This window comes from Magnolia sinica, chromosome 5, assembly GCF_029962835.1.
Source record: "Magnolia sinica isolate HGM2019 chromosome 5, MsV1, whole genome shotgun sequence".
Classification (NCBI taxonomy): domain Eukaryota; kingdom Viridiplantae; phylum Streptophyta; class Magnoliopsida; order Magnoliales; family Magnoliaceae; genus Magnolia; species Magnolia sinica.
In genome coordinates, this window is record NC_080577.1 from 4,063,442 (window position 1) to 4,086,126 (window position 22,685).

The 22,685-nt window shown below is 39.9% G+C and overlaps 1 protein-coding gene across 4 annotated transcripts; it reads left to right on the plus strand.

The window, feature by feature from the left end:
- Window positions 1-760: 760 nt before the first annotated feature.
- Window positions 761-17,735, plus strand: LOC131245173 (uncharacterized). Of its 4 annotated transcripts, XR_009170797.1 has the most exons (14): window positions 761-1,312; window positions 2,575-2,738; window positions 4,649-4,726; window positions 7,410-7,489; window positions 12,344-12,428; window positions 12,892-13,311; window positions 13,536-13,643; window positions 13,798-13,865; window positions 14,002-14,089; window positions 14,187-14,258; window positions 14,403-14,456; window positions 14,703-14,791; window positions 15,611-15,805; window positions 16,807-17,279. XR_009170797.1 is itself a non-coding variant. In XM_058244445.1 (13 exons), the coding sequence occupies exons 1-12, from the start codon at window positions 850-852 to the stop codon at window positions 14,781-14,783; spliced, it is 1,761 nt and encodes a 586-aa protein (XP_058100428.1). In that variant the 5' UTR covers window positions 761-849; the 3' UTR covers window positions 14,784-14,791; window positions 17,318-17,735. The 4 variants fall into 4 exon arrangements, 3 of the variants coding, with proteins under 3 accessions (XP_058100428.1, XP_058100427.1, XP_058100429.1); XM_058244445.1 differs by lacking the exons at window positions 15,611-15,805; window positions 16,807-17,279 and adding an exon at window positions 17,318-17,735; XM_058244444.1 differs by lacking the exon at window positions 15,611-15,805 and having other exon boundaries at window positions 763-1,312.
- Window positions 17,736-22,685: the final 4,950 nt, after the last annotated feature.

Here is a 22,685-nt window from a genome sequence, read left to right on the forward strand (position 1 = left end):
CCTTGTCTGGTGGATGGAACACAAACAAAATCTCTCAAATTCAAATATTTCAACCCATTCAAGTATTATCCTTTTGGTTCAAAAATAGATAGTTAAAAAGTTCAATCAGAAAGATTTTTCGGGCATATCCTGTCCAAGAGAATCCAAGTTCACAGGATCAGAAGACTTCTTTCATTTTTATAGACCAGTTCGGTCATTATTTCATTCCATCTAAAAGAAGCCCCACTATTTGGTCGGTCCGGATTCGCAGAAAATGCCACGTATGCAGTAGACAAAGCCGCCCCCTACCTTAGATACGGTACAACACTCAGCACCGTATCTCCCGCTCGGTTTGTCCTTTCAACCGCTCATTCCTCATCTCTATCTACAAAATGATTGAAAGTCCTATCTTAGTTTTCCACCATTTAACAGGTGATGGCTCCTCCTCAGCCGTATGCAAGGCATCGTTGCACGAGAATACATACGGTCCAGTATCTGGCCGATCCATGGATGGAGCATAAACAAAAATTGCAAGATATTATCAGCCATCCTATTTTCCCTTCTAATTTGGATCACTAACTATGTCACATTCAACCATCAGATTGATAGAAATATCGGACGGTTAGGATTTATTTATCAACATGATTTTATACATATCTTCCATCCAAAATACGACTCACGGTTTGGATGGTCTGGATATCTGTACAGGGGTGAGAAGGATGAATCACCACCACTTTTAAAATGGTGCCAGACTAGCATTGAAGTCCACTTCCTCCGAAGCACATCTTCTCCTCTTCACCTTCGTTACGAGACTGTAACGCTCGAAGAAAGAGAAAAGAAAGAAAAAAAAGGGGGGGAAAAAGAAATTCCATGGCTCTGAATTTGGGCTTGCCTTGGGTTTCCCGCCACTCTCTTCCCTCCTCACATCTCTTCAAAACCTCCCCAAACAACAGTAGCAGCAGCGCTCTTTTGCTTCTCCTCCTCAGCAGATGCAGCTCCGAAATCTCCTCTTTCAAGAACATTTCCTTTTCTCTTTCCTCTCCTTCTCTTCCCCACCTGAAGAATTTCCACGCCAGAGCCTCTTTGGATGGTGGAGAAGGCGCGGGCGAGGAGATTTTGGATTCCGGATTGCTGGATGACGATATGGTGAGGCGGGCGGCGGCAGCAAAGGATGCCAACGAGGCGTTGGAGATGATCGCGGAGAAAATCGGAAGGAATGGAGGAGTTGTGGGGACTTCTGATTGTTGCTCGATTATCGCGACCGCGCTTGATCGGGGCAATGCTGAGCTGGCACTGTCAGTTTTTGACGCCATGCGATCAAGCTTCGATCAAGGTATTTGCTTTCTTCTATCTGTGTTCATCGTTCGTTTGGATTTCTGTAGTGTGCTTGATTTTGGAGACGGTTTTCATATTGAGAAGGAAATAGGAAATTTACAGGAAAAGGCTATTTTGCTTAGCGTTATCTATGCTGTGCGCTGTGCACGATGCTGATTGCCACGTGCTCTCACTAGAATTAGCCACGTGGCAGAAAGGTTTTGGTGGGCTCCACCTTAGATGGATGGGCCACATCTCCAAAGTTGCATCCGAGCTATGTGAAATCCAAGTGAACTTCTGCTGTTGAATGTGGACCATTTGAAAGTTCAACAACTTAAAATCATCCTATTGGTGAGATTTTTTACTACTGTAGCTTCTGTCAGTAAATTTCTAAAGCTTCGCCACCGACAGGCTGCTGAACAAATGGTTCGGATTGTATGCATCTTGGGAAACAGGCGATAAGCAGCATTGGCAGAGTGTGATGGATGGAAAGCAGAAAGTAAAAAATTATTGAGAAATTTCATACGAGGCATACAATTAATTCAAAGTAAACTGTCCAAAATATGGGTGTCAATTTAGATGTATCATGCACCAAAATTTGCTCTTATTTGGTTAAACAACATTTAGATTGCTGGACATTTATTGGACGGCTGAAAAATCAAAAATATCCAAATCTTATTTCAGAAAGTAAGTGTCCACGAAATAGAGGTTGGGATTGTTCAACTAATCATACTTTTAAGAGGATCCTTACTCTTGCTTCGTTGGTAGACTGTTAGGAGTTTCAACATCCGGTCAAGGTTCGAGCATCCATAGGTGGTGAAATCCCACTACGGCGTGAGTGTGTGGGGTTGTGTTAAAAAAAAAAATAAAAAAAAATAATCATACTTTTAAGAAATAACTAAGCGATGGTGGGCTCCACAATTTAGTTGGTTTTAATTTGAGTTAATATTTTCCACATGTAAGATTGTTTGCCCTTAGTGTGAATAGGGAGTTGGTACGTGCACATTTCCCACTATCCAGCAGGGTCTTAACAATCATTTTAAAATATGCTTTTGGAAATTTGAATTTTGAACTGCTAATAGATCCCGTGAACTGTCTAAAAATGGCAGTAGATAATGTTGGCACGAACTCTTAAAATATTGGTTTCATTTTCTGTTGCATTTGACAGAAAAGAGAAAAATTTTCTGGGAAAGGTGAGCCAAATTGGCATTTGATCTTTATGAACTTCTTTTCATTTGTCTTCAGTTGTTTTGAAATAGGTGGGGATTTATATATGGTCAGGTATGATTGAAAAAGGGTCATCTGTTGAGAGATGGAGGTGGGCTAGGCCGGATGCACGCACTTATGCATTGCTGGTTCGGGGGCTTGCAGCAGCACTGCGGGTTTCGGATGCTATGGGGATGATTGCTAATGTTTCCCGAATGGGAGTATCTCCTGGGGAGGAGGTAACTTTCACTATCTTTGGCATTTAAGGAAAACTAGAGTTTCAGATTAGGTGCTTTTATCTGTACTTTGGACATTGTTCTGACCTAGATACCTTTATAATGTAGAAGAAATGAGATTATTGGAATTGTTTCTTTTGATGATTCATACTACTTTCGTGGATTGAGTTTGGTTTGAGATGTAAAGGTTGCAAAATTACACTTGGAAGATGTTGGGCTTTCTAGACAATTAACCACTAGAAACATGGCTAGTTGGTTGTATTCAAGCATGTGACCTACTGGCATTTAACTGTCTGACACTAATCTGTTAAGACTGCCTTTCATTTACTTTTCTATGTTAATTTTCTCCATAACAATTTATTTCTGAAGCGTGCCATGCTACATTGCATTCCTACTGAATACAATGCTGTTCTTGTGATGATTATCCGACTAGTAAACAACTCCTCTGACATAATGTCTAAGTTTCCTGCAGAGTTGTGACTTTTAAGCTGTATACAGTATTCTTCCATTGTTGTAGTCGCTCAATGAAGAGGAAGAATAGTAAGGCTCAAAATCAACACCTGTTTCTCATGATGGACCTACGAGAGTGAGGAAGTGAGTATAGAGAAAGAAGGATGATGGCATTATCTGACAATGGGGAAGAGGAAAGAGTTCTCTCTCCAGAGTACGAATAAAGTGTTTTCAGTGAGTCTGATATACGTGAAGACAACTCCCTCAACTCCCTCATCTGATTCATTAAGGGAATCCTCTGTCCTCACTGATGTGGCACTTCTTGTGATTTTTACACTAACTAAAAGAACAAGACTTGAAATTTCATAGATAAATCATCTCTAGACCTGCCCCTTCTACCATTTCCTGATGAACAAAGAATTCTCTCACTCTAGTTATCCCAATTCATGCAAAACGTTTAATGACATATGTATTGCTGTTTCCATAAAGATATACAGAACCAACAAACTAGAAGTTACCTGTGTATACTCCATCCTGTTTGTTATCTGTCTCAAAGGTATGGGTCCTAGTTGAGATAACTAGCTGTAAATTCTCCCTCACTGAATGGTATAGCTTCCGATGGGTGATGCACAAAGGTTATTCTGGGTGCCATTGTGCAGATTATGCTAAATGTGTTCCTTCTCTGTTCAACTGGCTTCAGCTTTCCAATATCCAATGATTATTTTTGAAAGAAACAGAGACTATATAATGCTAAATTATGACACCTGGAAAACTTTTTACTATATTCTCTCTATGTGCAATTTGACTTGTTTGCCGATAGCTGAAGGGAAAATACTATGCACCTATTCCCTTTCTTTCTTTCCACACTGGAGTCTGGACAAATTCTTTCTGGTCCGGTCATTGTAACCAAATTTCACGGAAGAGTGCCATATTCTATAGAGTAAAAAACACATCAATTCCACAAATATTCTTGCAGCATAAATGCACCTGACAGTTGTACAGTACACTGAAAATTATTTTCATGCTATCACTTTCTACTGTTTGGGACCTTTGGGTTCTGTTCTTTTTTTATTTTTTATTTATAAAGGGTTATGAATAAATTTATTGGAAAAGAACCTGACAGACAGCCAGGGCAGAGCATACAAAAAAGAAGAAAATTACAAAGGCAAAATAGCTTGGGCTACATTCATGTCAACATGTAGGAGCGTTGTAGCCCATGCCAACGCATCCCGTTTTGCCTTCCACAAAACTAGCTCCCATGGATTAGCCTTGGTGTCGAAACAGCGCTCATTATGTTCAGCCCACATATTCCAAAATTAGGGCTGTCTTTTTTAATTTTTATTATTAAGTGATGGTTGGGATGCCATCTTTTCCATATTTTCCATATCCATCTTTCTCACTAATATGCTGTCATTTTTTTTTTAAAATTTGGAGAGATTACAATCTTTTGGTTGGTTTTGTAGGTACCCTTTGGGAAGATTGTGAGATGCCCAAGTTGTATGATAGCCATTGCTGTTGCACAACCTCAGCATGGCATTCAAGTAGGCAGTTCTCATGTTCCCAATTGGCCTTTTCTCATATTATCTAATCAGAAAAAAGAGAGAAGAGGATTCATTTGCTTTTTTTCCCCTGCGGCTGGCAATTTACTTGATTCCAAGTTGGCAGTTATATACATTTTGCATCTTTGAAAATTTTCCTACCCAATAATAAATTGCTGAAATGAAATTAGAGATTTAGGCATAATAAATGGGCACTTTCTTCTTCTTATAAATATTTAATAACATAGTGATATGTGTGCAAGTCTTGTGCAACTCTTGGGATACTTAGCTAAGTTGAGTTGAACACTTGGGGCCTATTTGTTTCATCAATTACATAGTAATGTAAAGGAAATGTGCAACAATTACAAATTACTTCACATGTCCCTTGACAACATCTGCATTTAACTGCTGATTCTAGCGTTTGGTTTATCGATGGCAAAATTATGATGATTAAATTTTTACACTACTTTAATGTCAAATCGTCACCAAAATACACTGATGTAGCTGTTTGCATTCAAGATTTTCATGGTAATGCCATGAAAAAGTGCAATGATTAACAAACTCCTTTATTTGTCTCCTAAATACATCTGCATTTGACCAATGATTCCCGTGTTTGGTTTGACGGTGGTAAAATTGTAATGATGACACATTTCTTTTACGTTACTGGCATAATTGGTGAAACATATAGACCCTTAATCCGTGAGGATATCTGACATGGCCTTAGTTGAGTCTAGTTGATGCCATGTGTCCCTAGTTGACCGGATGTGTTTTTAACTCGTAAGTTCGAATCATAAGCCAGATTTTGGCCTACAAGCTTGCTTCTGCTAGTGCTGATTTAAGTGAAGGTCTAGATGTCCAGTGAGATAATTTTTGCTAGGGAATGAGCTGAATGAAAATACTTTCTATGCATTAGTTGTTCGTTTTTAGGGTTGAAATGTAGAGGAATTAAAAGTTTTCAAAACCAATTATATTATTATTACAAGATCCCCATGTAGATCATCCCATGTCTCTAAGAAAAAGAAGAAAACTCTATTTCTAATCATACCTAAGTAGATCCGTTGATCAAGTGTTGTTGTCAATCCCCCAACATGGGGTGTCTCTTCCAGATTTATCATAAATGAGGAGAGTAGAGAGATTCCATCAGAATCTTGGTAGGGGCTAGATCTGACCTTGAGCCATCCATGAAGCAAACCCCACACTGGGATGTGTGGAGATAAGGAGCCTTAGGTGTGGCCCTCTCTTCTCATACCTCTCTCTCTCTCTCTCTCTCTCTCTCTCTCTCTCTCTCTCTCTCTCTCGCTTTGTGGAAACATCCACCAAAGAGAGTAAGGTGCGAACATCCAAGCCCCCCCTCATCTGCCGATGCAATAGGATCTTATAAGGAAGAGTTTAGGTTTTAGGAGGATACACACCATATGGTGCTCCGCCACCCTACGGATATCTGTGTACCATACTACGAAAGATGTTCATTTACCTACCTAATCCATGCACCTCGACTGTCCAAATTCCTCCATTATTCTTGGTCATCATCCTTGGTCAATTCCCATCCTTGGTCAATTCCCATGCCACCTAAGGTATGGATCAAAATAGATCTCAACCATTAGATGTCTATCAAGCTAGATTAAAACAAATCATTGGTTAAAAGCAAGATTTAACGGTTGAAAACCCACGATTAACCAATTAGAAACATCAAATATGCTAGTTTGCCCTTTAAACACTTGATGGACGGTCTAAAACTTAAGATTAAGCACCTATTCATGTCCTAGGAAGACTAAGTGGATCTTATTTTTTATCGTGTGTACTTTGAGGACCCTGATAAAGAAACCTAGTTACAGCCACTTTCAATGGCTATGTAGAAATCTCGTAAGGAGAGCCAAAGCATGATTAATTAGAGACTATCCATCCACACATCCTTAGGTTGTGGGGATTTTTTATGAAGCTAGTGTAATCGCAAGCCTATTTAAGTTTAGGCACGATAGGTGTCCTAGCCTTGAAACTTGCAAGCTATCATTGCTAATGTAAGTGACCAAATGCCTTATCCAAGGAACCATCCATTGCACACTTACACATTCATGTAGGGTAGTGAAATAGGCAAATTGACACTAAGTCGGCCCCTAATGGGAGTAGACTGTCCACCTTGACACCAAGCCAGTCCCCTCACATAAGACGATCATCCAATCATATCACAGGTATGCTCAGGAACCTGTATGGTCATGGCTAGGGTGATGAGAACCATGGAGCACAACTCTCCATCAACTACCAAGTTGTTGTGTCCAATCTCGAGTTCCTAAGAGCATTAGAGGATGTACCTCTCTAATCTATATAAACATGTTCCACAAGAATTAACTCATAAAGTAAATGAATCATGCTTATTAATCGATGTCTAATAATATTGGTTTTCTAGGTCACAACCCCAACACTGGTAGTAGGAGTAATGTTGTAAATCACCATAATTGTTATTGCATACATCAATACCAACCTTCCTCATGCTAGAAAATTTTAAAAAATACTAGCATCTAACCTTTAATCAGACCTTGTTAAGTGATTGCATTTGTGCTTAAATGTATGGTAATGTATATTTCTTCTAAGTCGAGCTTTTTGCCATAGCAAATTTATTTGACAGAAAAGTTGCGACATTTACTCCCAAGTACTCTATTATTTATTTTTGTGCATACATTTCCTACAGGTCTCATCTTGTTCCAAGTGCCGCTACCAGTATGAGCTTGTTTCTGGAGATATAATTAGTATTGCTTCAGAAGAAATCAGGTCAATTTACATCATATTTCTTCTATTTTCATCACACTGCTACATGCTTGAAATATTTTCACTCTTTGTTAGATTGTTGTTTTCTTGAAACAATGTCCCCATGAATCTGAAGTCTTAACAAGATCCTTTAATTTACTTTTGGCAAAAATCGTTACAAGTTCCTACCATATATTGTGTGATTTTTGAGAAGTGGCTCGTCTATGGTTGGGCCTGATCACCCAAAAATGTTGGGCCCCACCTTGGATGGCCAAGAATGGATGATCTTGTTGGATTGACAGTGAAGCTCTCCTTAGATTTACCTATACTCTGTAACAATAGAGGGGCACAATAATCATAAGTTGTTTAAACTGGCAATCACACCAATCATAAGTTGTTCAAACTGGTAATCAGTGCATCCTACCATACGGGAGGAAGGGATGTAGGGAGGACTTTTGTGTCCTACAACCAATGTCTTAAGTTTTGTAATTTAAATCAAGTGGTGTGAATTTCGCAAGTTGTTGAAACCATGAGGTCCCCAAAATCCTAGCTAGGGTAGTAGCAATGATAGCATGGGAAAGATGATGAAAAGATTAACAATCAAACTGTTAGAAATAAATATTAATAACATAAAGCATATATTTCCACTTGTTGTATAATTTGAAGTTTTAACTTATTATTAGGTGATCCCACCATCTCATAAGTTACTCTTATTCTCTTGCCCTACTTCCCATGACATGATGTTGTTTGGCAAGTATTGGAAGGTTTCTTCAGAAAAATATTGAAAAATTATTTGTTAAGGTGTTAAAAAAAAAGTGTTACAAGTTATTGGTCTCATTTTTTTAATGGCAATCTTGAGTGGTACCATTAGAGGTTCATTGTCATGAGTAAGATTGAAACCGCTAAGGAGGTGGAGTCCCTCTCTCTCTCTCTCTCTCTCTCTCTCTCTCTCTCTCCCACGTCCCTCTTTCTCTCATCCCTCTTCATTGCGTGCGTATGATCGTACATATGTACGTTGAAGTCTAGTTTCACTAGGCTTCTTATTATGCTCCCTCTTGTGGTGCGGTCTATTTATAGGGGACCATAGTTAGAAAGAGATTTCTTGGCGTATCATCTTTTGGGGTATTTTTTGATGGAAAATTTTATATAAAGAAAGAGTGAGAGAGTGGTAAGTCTTGTACTTTTGATATTTCTTGTTTCAGTGAAGAAAAAAGCTTTGTGTTGCTCCCTGGTGGTATAGGCATATTGTTGAACCACGTAAATCTCTGTGCCTTTTGTCTCTTATTTTGGTTTGACTCTTTTCTTTTTGTGGTTTGGGTTATCCTGCGTCGATTTTTTTCCTGCAACATTTGGTATTAGAGCCAAAGGTTGAGAAGCCTTTTAACATAAGATCAGGTTGGTGTTTGTGTTGCAATTGTGTTTCAGATGGTTAAATCAAGTTCTACCAGTTTCGGGGTGCCAAAGTTCAACATATCGAATTATGTGTTGTGGAAACTAAAGATGAACATGGTCTTGGTGAATGAATGATATGCAATTGTGATTCTAGGAAAAGAAAATAAGCCTGTAGGGATGAAAGACGAGGTATTTAAGAGAAAAAAAATAATTCAAATAGCCATCGTTGATCCTCTCCTTACATTAGATGATTCAAATTTGTTCAACGTGTCCGATCAAACCACTGCAAAAGATTTGTGAGACAAATTGTGAAACCGTTATGAAGGGAAATCGATGTTAAAAGGGTTCTTTCTTCGACAGTAACTGTATAACTAGAAGATGAAGGAAAGGTGTTCTTTGCAAGAACACTTAAATGGGTTTAATACCTTGATTAGCAGATTAACGGCGGGGGATGTAAAGATTGATAATGAAGAAAAAGTCGCACTCTTGCTTTGTTCAATGCTAGATTCGTGGGATGGTCTGATTATAAATCTTAGCAATGATCCGGATTCCAATATGGAATCGGCCATGTTTGCATTGCTTACGGAAGAGTCTTTCAGAAAAACACATGGGGTATCTATTGGGGATGCTATAATGGTCAAAGGAAGATCTACTCAGAAAGATACCAGTGGCAGGGAAAAGACAATATCTAAGTCGAAAGGGCACAAAATAGGAAAGTGTTGGAATTGCGGAAAGAATGGCTACTTGTGCAAAAATTGTAAACTTAGGAAAGTTAATCATGAAAATTCCAAACCTAATTCACAATATCAAGCATCAGATTCAAAATGTTCTCAAGAAAACCTAGTTGAGAAAGATAATTCGGCCGAGGACAGGGAAGTATTGTTAGCAATGATTTCACGAGAGAATGTAAGCCATCAATGGATCTTAGATTCGGGTGCTTTGTTCCATATGACTCTACACAGAGATTGTTTTTACATATATTGGTCCTTTGATGGAAACACAGTTTGCATGAATGATAATAAAACGCGTAAAATTATGGGTATTGGAGATGTTGGAACTATTAAGTTTAGAGTCATGAGAAATATTTGAACTGGAATCTTCAAATGATATTCAAAATTAACTTAATGACTCAGAAGATCAATAAGTTGATGATATCGTTGAAGATGAAGCTAATGAAGAGTATGCAGATAAGATACCGGGTGCTGAAACTCAAAGTGATCAAGGCCGACCGAAGAGAGCCACAAAACCTTCTATTTGGTTCAAGGATTAAGTTACAACATATGCTTGCATGATTGATGAGCCTGAGCCTTGTTCATATTGAGAGGCATGCAAATATGTGGACGCTAGCTAATGGACAATGACTATGAAGGAGGAGATGAAAGCTCTACGTAAAAGTAAGAGACAAGACGCATAGAGATTTACATGGTTCGGCAATATGCCTACTCCATAAAGGAGTAGCACAAAGTTTTTTTCTTCACTAAAATAAGAAATATTGGAAGTATAAGACTTATCTTTTTCTCACTCTTCCTTTATACAAGAACTTTTACCAATGAATACTATGAAGATGATACACTGGAATACCTCTCTCTGCATGTGGTCTCCTATATATAGACTACACCACAAGAGGGAGAATATCAAGAAGCCTAGTGAAATTAGACTTTATCGTACATACGTACGGTCATACGTATGTAAGAAAGAGGGATGTTCATACGTATGTAAGAAAGAGGGATGTAGAGAGAGAGAGAGAGAGAGAGAGAGAGAGAGAGAGAGAGAGAGAGAGAGAGAGAGATGTCTCCTAATAGGAGACATCATCCCACTCTACCGCCTTAACATTCTCTTACTTGAAGGCTAGTTTCTCTAATAGTGTGAAAAACACATATCATAATAGCCACCCAAACATTACCAATCACTAAGTAAAAACAAGCCTAAAAGAAGTCCTGTATCAAACAAACTCCTCCCATGTAATAGGCTTCATTAATATAGTTGCTACATTATCATCGGTGTGAGTCTTCTGTAATGAGATTTGACCATCTTCCACCATGTCACGAATGATGTGATACTAAACATCAATGTGCTTGATCCAAGTATGAAATACTAGATTCTTAGCCTAGTGTAATGCGCTTTGACTGTCACAATAAATCACTATCACTTTCTGCTTGAATTTCAATTTTTCTAATAACTTTTTCATCCAAATGCCTTCTTTGCATGCTTGTGTAGTTGACATGTACTATGCTTCTATAGTAGACAAGATCACTATTAACTGTAATCTTGACATCCAACTAACCACAATGTCGGCTAAAGAAAACATAACTAGGTAAATATTCTTTTATCACGTTCTCCTACATAATTTATATCTACAAACTCAACCGACTTCAAATTTTGGCCACTATAACAAGTTGCCGCCTCAAAAGTATCCTTCAAGTATTGAAGGGTCTACTTCACAGCAGTCCAATGATCTCTACCTGGGTTCACCGTGTATTTACTGACTACTCTTATTGCTTGCACAATGTCTAGTCTGGTTCACAACATGGAAAACATAAGACTCTCTACCAGCGATAAATATGATAGTCGAGATATATTTGCCTTCTCCACTTTTGTGCTAGGACACTGATTTAAAGACAGCTTGCAACCAATGGGGAATGTAGTACTAACCGGGTTAGAAATTTGCACGTTAAAGCGGCGCAAAACTCTTTCAACATTACCCTTTTGGATTATCTAAACGTTCTTGTTCTTCCTATCTCTAAGTATGGCCATCCTAAGAATCTGATTAACAACACCCAAATCCTCCATTATCTTATTATTGTATGTCAATAAAATGCTGACTGCAGGTACTAGTAGATATACTATTGTAACATTAAAAGCTCGTTTGGCTAGGGAATTCGATAGAAACTACCTTTAATACTATTCAATTGTCTTGGTTGTCACTTGTCAAAAAGTTTAACAATGCCTCTTCACTTGTAGTTTGCACTTCCTCTCAGTCTTCCTTTGCGGTGATGATGAGAATAGTGACAAGCGACATGGCATGTCATGCATTTTGTTAATTGAGGTGTCCGACAGACTCCTTTGCATGCAACACCAAGTGCCTACTTGAGCAGTGTGTGGGACATTAACTAGTGCATAAGGTGGGCTCTGCTGTGAAGACAATCATATGGAAAAGTCAGGTTTGTCCACTCATCATGTGGACTCCCCAATAATCCACATTCAACAAACATTGGTAACACATCTGATTAGATCAGCTCATTTTTGTGTATGGTCATCTTCATGGTGTTTGCCACCTTATTCACCACCAGATGCCCCACACACTTCCCTTGGGGGCATGTGTACTGCATGTAGAGATGCATGTGGGGATAGAAAACCTGTTGTTACGTTCTTTCTGACAAGCTAAACTTTCAGCCCTTCTCTTTCTTTCTTTTTTATTTTTCTTTGCACACGATGTTGATTTCTGAATATTCACTTTTTCTAAGGATCTACTCCTGCCGAACGCAGCATGGATATTTCAGCATGGGAAAAGGGGCTGAGGTTCCTTCAGATAATGAAGCCAAGCATTCCTGCTGCTGTTCACTCCATTGTGGTACACATTTTCTTGGGACTAATTCGTTGACATGATTACCTATATTTTTGTACAAAGCAATTTGTGGTGTATAGCACCAATTTTTAACCAAGCTATTTTTTGCAACAATATGACACCATGGGTTGGTGATTGGGCCAACAGATCAACAGCCACATTAAATATTGTTTGTGTCAATGTGACAACCAAATCATGCCACATGGATAACTGTTGATATTTTTGCGACAATATGACACCATGGTTTGGTGATCAAGGAAATTTTCTACGATGCAGTCTATCCATGTGGCACCTACAGATCAGCAGTCCAGATCACCAATCCATGGGCCCACACTAGTAAATATCCTCAACCTGAGAATCATATTATTACTCTAAAATCTAAAGCTGTACTCATGGTATCTTTTGGATCAGATCACAGAATTGATTTCTTACCTTTTTCTAAATAATCCGTCATGGTTTTGCATTTCAGGTCCGCACGCCTGCGGGGATTGCTCGTACGCACAGGTTTGCTACCAAAACAGTCGAACTTCCTGCTCAAGAAGGAGAGAGAGTAACGATTGCCTTAGCAGCTCCATCAAGTGTTTATCAGGAGATGGGTCCTTTTAGATTTAGTCCAAAAGCTCCTGGGTTTAGCCCTGGAGAACCCATGTGTCTGACAAATCACTCAAGCGGCCAGGAGTCACAGTTACTAAGGGCACCCATGAAGAGTGGAAACTCATTTTTACTCAACCCTTCTATTCTTTTTCCTGTCTTTGCTTTGCTGGCTACTGGAGATGCTGCCTCTGGAATCATTGATCTCAGCCTTCCCAGATTCATTTCAATTGCTGCAATTGCATCATTGGCATTAGGGACTACTATAAACAGTGTGGTTCTGCCACAATTGAGTCAGGTATCTCGAGTTCTCTTGGAATTAACTCCATATTCTTAGTCAGTTATGCTTTAAAAACATATATTGGTAGCTCACCCTGTGGGGGTTCCTTGTCTCGTTGGAAACCATAGCCCTTTTCTTGATTCATCATTGCATGTGCGATATTAGTCTGTTTGCATGCATATTCACCATGTGGCATGAGTGTGGACTATATATCTTATATTTAGTTTTCCTTTTCATGGCAGCTGCCCCAGCGGATGGTGGATGTAGTTGCTCTCAAGCAGCAACTTCTATCTCAGTATGATTTGCTGCAGACCCGCATCAAGGACCTAAGTCAAGCTGCTGAAAAAGAGGTAAATTTCTATGTGCCTTAAAAGTCTGAGAAGTCAGTTCCTTCTCTAAACTCTTACAGGAGCTGAACTAGCTGATGGGATGGAAAATTGGTGAATACATTCAAATGTTTGAGGGATGAGATTTCATAGTAAATTTTTTCCTGTTTCTTGTAAGGTTTGGATGTTGGCCCGCATGTGCCAGTTGGAGAACAAGATTGTAGCTGTGGGAGAACCTTCTTACCAGTAAGATCCCCAAAGCTGAAAGCATGTTTAGATTGATTAAACTTTCTATTGTTGTCATTAACTGAATTGAAATATTAGAGAAGGATTATCTTTTACAATCTTTGGAAATCTCCTTATAAACCACTTCTTTCTATAGTGCCCGAAGAAGTAGAGTCAAAAGAGTACGTGAAAGCTTGGAAAACTCCCTTTTGGCGAGGATCAAACTGATTGACAGCTATGCAAAAGTAGGTTCTTTAACTGGGTAATAAGGCTTCTAGCACTGAATTTTGTATTCCAATCTTTATTTGTTATTAATGAAAGATGATGGAATTGGTTTGCCAGATCTCTTCAATGATTGAAATTGAGGTTGAAATGGACTCTGACGTTCTTGCTGCTGAAGCAGTGAGCAATGCGGTAAGTACTGGATCATAGTATCAGTCCACTAATCCAATGTTCATCTAATAATTAGTGATACTAATTTTATTTTATTTTTTATTTTTTATTTTTGTTTTGGAAGTGGGAAATTTGGTGTGTCAACAATCATATTCTTCTATGCAGGAAAGTATTGCAGAACAAATAGAGCAAATCATGGAGCTCGAAAACCTTGAACAGGCATGTGATTTTCATTTCTTGAAGTATGATTGAAATTCCAAAGTTAAGGGCATGTTTACTTGCGGATCAAATAGGATAGGATGGCCCAATCTAAAAAGAAATCAATTGGAAAGGCCTGTGTTTCTAGCTTCCGCACGTGTCGTTTTGCAGATCCAAACATCCAAAATTTTCAGATCAAAATTTTTTCCTGTTCCAAACAGGGCCTTAATAGTACTTCTATTCTCTGACCTTCTGTTTTTTATGCAGCAATGGCGAATACAAGCTGAGGCGAATGATGAGGTGGAAAGGCTCCTCAGTTCTCAGCCAATGTCAACGGAACCTGTATAAATATCTTGGTATCATCACATCCCAGTTCCAGATTTCTGGTTATGCATTGTGTAGCTCTGCATGTCTGCTTCATGTTTTTTGTGCATACATGCATGCATACACACACGCGCTCACAGACACACACACACCTACCCATGTGAGAGGGAGGGAGGGAGGTGATAATTTTGGCACATGTGAACAAATCTTCTTTTATCAAAATTGTTTTTCGCTGAATGTAGTGTAGACAAACTTCGTGAATGCTTGAAATATCATTGATCTGTCCTCCCAGCTTGATTTTTGGCTGGACGTTTCTCACTCACTATTCATTGATGCCATGGGCCATAAGCCAATCCCAACTAAGGCTTAGACCTTTAAATGGTAGAGAATAAATGCATGATTAGTAAGTGCTAGTTGACCAGTTAGATGTACAGAAGTCAATGGTTTGTGAATATGAAATGGCCGTCAGAGAACTGATGTGAAAAACATAAAAAGGAAAGAAGAATGATTCAGCACTACCCTAGAAATCACAATATTTTTACGTCTTTTTAGCTTGCTCGTTTCCTATGCTTGGCAAGTGTTGATAAGTCAGTTGGTTCTGCTTTCACATGCACAAACACATGCAATTTCTTGTCTTCTCACCTCAATGGTCCATTTGGGATCTTTCCATGTGATTATTTTCAATCCGTGTCTCATAATGTAGTTGATGAGCTCCATTACTCTATTCCATGCCCCAACTAATCTTCATATTGCGGATCAAACCTTGCCTTCTGCAGTATCAACAATGACAAATCTCAATTAGAAATATCAGCCATTCCATCATTAGTTATTTCTTTGATTTCCTTACTTAGCATGGGATAACAAAGCCAACGCCAGCTCTAGATCTCTTTGTAGCAATGAGGACAGTTTTCTAAGTGATTCAAGTTCTAACCATAATTCTTCAACTTGTCGAGTGGACTCAACTTGGGTGAATTTGGAGCTGAATCATCTCACGGACTTGGTTTGACCAGATCCTTCCATGACTTGATATATATAAAGGTTTTAAGGTAAATTGGGTTATTGTGTGCATGTGTATGTTCGTACGTCTGTGTTTCAGCTATTTGCATGCCAGTTTTTCCAGTTTCTACATTCGTGTTTTAATTCACGGCCTCTGTGTATTTAGAAATATTTTATGAGTGGCATTAAACTACAGAGTTGGATGATGGCTGAATCTTTCAGTTGGTCTCCCAACCTAAATGGACATGGAGTGGGCTGGCTTGCCTGATTATTAAACAATGGTCCAGACTTTAGGATTGGAAATGAATACCTCCATCATCAATTAGCACAAAACGATGAGCGCGGCTTCGGTGGATCCCCAGACCGAGGTGGGTGGGACCCCTGACTGTGGGGCCCACTGTGATGTATGTGACTACATCCACTCCATCCATCCATATTAAAAGCTCATTTTAGGGTATGATCCAAAAAATGAAGCGGATCCAAATCCCAGATGGACCATAGGACAGGAAACAGTGGGGATTGACCATTAAAAACTTCTTGTGGGCCACAAAGGCTTTGGATCAATATTATATTTGTGTGCCTTTTTATCTAGGTGTTTGTGACCTTATCAACAGGTTGGATGGCAAATAAACATTCCGGTGGAATCAATGAAGTTTTTAATGTTGGGGATTCAGTCACAACAGTTTCCTGTGGTGTGGTCCACCTAAGATTTGAGTAAGCTTCATTTTTGGAATCATGCCCTAAAATAAGCTGTTAAAAATTAAAATGGTTGGACGGCATGGATTTTGAGGCACATACATCACTGTGAGCCCCACAGTCAGGGGTACCACCCACCTTGGTGGATCCGGGTCTCACCTAATCTGCTCCCCAAAATGACCACCCTGACTATGAGTTGGCAACATGGACCCCACAAAAACACGAGAAAATAATAACGATGATGACGATAACGATGATGAAATGAACTGTCTTTTAAAAGTTTCTTACCCATAAACATTTTACATTTTTTTTTTTCTTGAAATACTTAATAATTTCTTGATCCCTTCATCTTCAGATTGATAAAAGGACAACATATTTTCTGCATCGGCCCCTCTGCTTCCTTTGTGGTCGATGAAACAGATAATACGATCATCAAATTCATTCATACATTGGAGAGGGGGAAAAAAGAATCCCATTTTTCATGATAGTGCCTTGCGAGCCAAGGGACATTAAATAGACGTGATAAAGGAGGGTGGGCATCCTATCGATGTAGAGCGAGACCTTTGTGGGGTGGCATGACATGATCTTGGGGTTGACTAGAGGAGGCGTTAAGCGGGTCCCACCAGGTGAGCCTATCTATCAGCAACCAAAAGTTGTGCAATGGTGACACTATTGCTGCCTAGGAAAACCATGTATGAATGAAGCTGTTGCTTCTCGTTTATTGCATTTATTTATAAGGTACGTTGTTATTTCCAAGAAAGTGTTGATAATACAATTGAATGTTTGAGACTTTGTAAAAGATTTGAATTGAGTTTCCTTTGAATTTAATTCTTATTTGATAGAGCACATGATTAAATGTATTTCAGGAATGATCACCTGCCTTTCCTGGGAGCAACGAATGCAATACATGCACATGTGCGGGGGTGCCAGTTCTGCAGGACATCCAAGCTATGCAGAAGGTGGGTCCCACCTGGAAAGATCACATGGTGCAAAAATGACATCGGTCCATTGAAACATTGACGAAAACCAATGGGTGGTCTGAATAAAACTTGCTGTTGGTCTCATTCATACATGTTTGCCCACATGATGAATGGACTAGCCTGATTTTGCAGTGGCCCATCTTTATGGTAATTGGTAAATGCTTGCCTTTTGCACAGTTCAGATGCTCTACATAACTATAGGCTTTAACACAAAGAGGTTTATATTGTTGCTAAAGATATGAACATACGGCGTATGTGAATTATTAAGTCATACAACATTAACTGCCTTACGTGTTAAGAGTTACAGTTAATACAGAACCTAATAGTATCTGCAGGCAACCTAGCGAAAACGAGCCATGACACATCTCCTTAGCTCATGTATCATGTACATATCGAAATGTTAGCTAGAATGACAAAACTGTGGGAAACATTACAGGGTGGTTTTTCAAATTTTAGTTGTTTTTAGGGAAAATTTTGAAATTGTCTGAAAATGGAAAAAGAAGTTTTACCAGATACCAATCCTCATCAAGCAACGTACCATGCTAAAGCTTTAGGGCCTGTTTGGGTCATGGCTTAAAAATCAGTTTTGGCGTATCGTATTGCCATGTATTGGGCTATTCAAGCCAATATCATTCATGGATAGTACTGGTACGTATTGGGCGATAGGTGCCGGTTTTGGACAATAGTTTAAAACCCACTAAAAAAACGAGTTCGTTTCATTTTATTTGACTGTAAACTATCATCTCTAATACCAAATTGATTTTAGCTAAAATAGAAACATGTCCTCATTAGCTTTAAGATATCACTGAAGTATAACCTGTCTTTATCACTGGCACCGAACCCATAATCAGTTTTCAACCATCCATTTGGTGGGCCTCCCTGAACGGCTTTAGCTTTAAATTATCACTAACAAGTAATCTATCTTCATCACTGTCACAGAACCCATCGTTAATTTCCATCATCCATTCGGTGGGCCTCGCCTTAGATTTATTATGGTTCTAAAGGACCATCTTGGTTAAAATAGGGCAACCATCCGATCCGTGCCATGATAAATGGATGGATATTGATGCACTTCGTCCCCAAATTCAATCATTTGCACGGGAAGGTTCCATGCATATGGCCTACTGGAGCATTTCCCATTATGTGGGAAACGGATTGCGTACTGAGTAACTCACTACGCTTTGCGTACTGAGTAAACTCTGTGAGGTCCACCATGATTTATGTATCTGATCCGCTCCTTCCATCAATTTTATCAGATAATTTTAGGTCCTGATCCCCAAAAATGAAGCATATAGAAAGTTCAAATGGACCACATCACAGGAACAGTTGAATTGAACATCTACCGTTGAAAATTTCTTGAGGGCCACAGAAGTTTTGGATCAAGCTTATATTTGTGTTTTCCCTTCATTGATGTCTTTATGATCTTATAAATAGGTTGGATGACAAATAAACATCACCTTGGGGCCTAGAAAGGTTTCAACTTGAAATCATTATCCCAACTGTTTCCTGTGATATGATCCAATTGATCTTTGGATATGCTTCAATTTTGGGCTCAACCCCTTAAATTAGATGAAAAAAATGGATGGACGGCGTCGATAGACCAAATACATTCAAGGTGGGCCCAACTGAGCGTACGATAACAGCGTACTGAGTTCCATTATGTAACGCAATTTCAAAGTGTTAGTGATTGGTTCTGTGTTCTCTCGGGTTATTAAAGCCTGACAAGGCCATGTAACCTTCCCACCTCAACTCTCCGGTTTCTCGCGTGTAGCAAGAAGTGATTGGGACTGTTGATTGAGTCGACCACTGCGTGGATGAGCCCTAGGCAAAAAAAGTAGTGATTAGACGATGTAAGCTTTGTTTTTTCTGTTGAATGTTGACTGTTGTTCTGGTATATACCGATTGGAAGACTCAGATAATACAAGACCCTTTGTTATTAGGAAATAGACCGACCACATGGTGGCCCACCAGATCATCAGTCCCAATCAGCACACGTTTGCCAGTGTACGACTGATTCTGACAGCAAAGAACTTCAATGTTTGCCACTGTACGACCATCCCACAAAGACGGATCTTTTTTTAGCGGGCCCATTCTCAAGTGCCCTAGAAAAACTCACCACACATACGCACCTGGCATGGGTGAAGGATACAAGACGTTGACAGGGTTTGGGCCTGTGATCCACACGTCTGATCTAACCATCCATGTGAACGACACACATTGCGTGATCGGCCTATTGCATGAGCGGTTGAATATGCGTTGGAGATCTGTCCATGTGGCACATCTGTGCATATTCATTTAACTAAGCTACAACGTGAATATGTAATGTACCAAAAATAATTTTAGTCCGTCAAACCTGTATTAAAATAAATGGACAGTTAAACAAAGAGCTCAACAATAAAAATTCAACATATATGCGTTTGGCTCACCTCAGAAGCCTGCTACCCTGTTTTTTGCACGTGACATGTTCCTAATACGCCCTACTTGTTTAATGGCCGGATTCTCTGTCTCGTGTGCCATAAGAACGAACATTTGGCAAATATTGTCCGTCCTCACACCTGGGGTGGCGTGTGCCATCTGGCATTGATGACACTATTCACCCGTGAAGCCCGAAGATACATACAGAGATGCTCTAGTTATTCTGTGCAGGCAGAAATGGAAAATACAGAGCTTTGCTAAGCCCCCACGCGTGTGCAGTAAAGCTCATGTACTTGTCACACATGTGCCATCATGTCATGATAGGTTCAAGATCCAATCCATTCATTAGAACGACACAACTATAATGATAGTATAGGTCAATAATCAGTTTCATTCACTAGTTAATTGTGCCACACTTAATAAAAACATGTACGGCTATGAGAAAATGGATGAAATTTTCTAATCGGTCCATCTGTGTACGTGCTCAGTGGGACATTTTTAAAATTTTTTGAAAAATATGTACGATATTGGACGATCCTGATGGGTGGATTGGATCTCAGGTCCATGTGTCATGATCACACATTTGAGGTGTGTACATGAGATTTATTGCACACGCAGATAAATCTCACGCCTGTCGGCGTGTGCACTTATCAAAGGTCCAATTCCATGGGATTATGTGGGATGGAATGGATTTTTTAAGGTAATGATGGCGGTGTCAGTGTTTGTCCCTTGATCGCATGGGTCTGGCATAACCCATGGGATATACAGCTGCCTGTTTGGGCCGTCCCAAATGGATGAGTTTGCATTTACACTGCTTCTTGTGATGTGCCCCACTTGCTGTTTTATATTTGCCTTAAAACAGGTTTATGTCTAAATGTAGGCGGGTGAAAATGATGGACGGAATGGATATCTCATTGATATCTTGGTGGGCCCCACATAAAGGTGAAAATTCACATACTAGGATTGGCAGAAACAATGTTAGCTATGGGCGGTGTTTACGAGGGCAAAGTACATCCCGCCATTCCAAACAAACAGGGATGGGATGAGATGGTGCGGGATAACCCTAATAATCCTATCTAATGCTATATCCAGCGCCCGGCCAAACATGCCCTTACAAGAGCTGCCAAGCGGATTGCCTACGGACACTGGCGGTCCTCTGTGAGCCTCATCATGATGTATGCATTTTATCCACACTGTCCATCCATTTTGGATAGTTATTTTAGTGCAGAATCCCAAAAATGAGGCAGTTCCAAATCACATGTGGGAAAACATAAATATCAGTTTCATCCAAAACTTAAACCGCTGGTAAGATTTTAACGGTGAGCTTTCCATCACACCTGTCTCCTGTGGTGGTCCACCTGAGATTTGAATCTGCCTCCTTTATGGGTCATCCGCTAAGATGAGCTGGCTAGCCTGCTGTATAGCAATTGGCGGGAAACAGAGTATCCATGCCTCGTAGGCTGCCAGAGTGTCAAATAACTCCCCATATTCAAATTGCAGGCATGACCCAGCTGATGAGTGGACCAGCCTAGTTACAGGAGGTGGGCATGTTCACCTCACCCCTTTTTGGTAAGTGGCCGAGATCCTTTACACGCGGACGCGGATTAGCTATTGAGAAGTTGAGTAGTGAGACTCGCTGCTAAAGTGTTGTGTTCGGTGGGTCCCACCATGATGTATGTTTTGTATTCACACCGTCCATCCATTGCAAAGACTATTTTATGGTATAAGCCAAAGAATGAGTCAGATCCAAAATCTCCGGTGGACCTAATAAAGAAAATAGTGGAGAGAGTGAGACCCACCATTAAAAACTTCTGAGGGACACAAAAGTTTTCGATCCAGCAATGTTACGATTGAATCTCTCCTCGAGCAGATCGATCGCCCTGCAGCACTCGTTTAAAACCCGAGGGCAATACGTCATTTCGATGAGACGGAACCTATCACTTTTCATCCGTGCTAAAGTCCGACTACCCCGCCCGCTTCTCTTTCCCCGTAATGGAAATCGCACTTGAAAATCAGACAGAGCAGCTGATTAAGTGGGCCACGAATTATGTTGAATCCGACCGTCGGTTGGCATTGATTCCATCAATGTGGCCCACCTGATTCGCGTAAAGTCCTGAACTTTGTTTGTGGTGAACTTCATGGTGGCTCCTATCGTTTTCATGGTACTGATTTCCTACCCAAGTTGCCATGCTGGACTTTCTTGGTTGCACGTGATCATTTCTTAACTAAAAAAACGAAAAGAAAAGAAAACAAAGAGGAAAGGGCGGCAAAAAGGAATCCGAAGCAAAGTGTCCAAGGCACGTGACGAGAATTGTCTGTGCACCGCCAACAGGAAATGACCGTAGGCGGAAGCTCTTTGGAGAACACATGAGAAATCCACTCCGTTCATCAGTTTCGAAAGCTCACAATATAACAGATAACAAAAAATTAGTTACATCTAAAACTCAACCGGACCACACGATAGGAAAAAGTAAGAATACAAACGCCTACCGTTGAAACCTTCTGGAGCCCACCATGATGATTATACACCGTCCAAAATCTTCCTCAGGTTATCCACTTGGACCAACTTAAAAAAAAAACAAATATTAGCCTGATCGAAAACTTTGGTGGCCCCACGAAAGTTTCAATGGTGAACATTTAATCCACACCGTTTCCTGTTATGTGGACCAGTTGAGTTTTAGATCCGTAGGTTTCTGTCCTGTTATGAACCTCCGAAACTGATGGACAGAGTGGATTTCTCACGGACATGAAAGTGGGCCCCACATAGCTTCCGCCTACAGGAACTTTCCGTTGCCGGTAGGCACAGGCACTTCGCGTTCCATGGTCCGCAGCTGTTCTC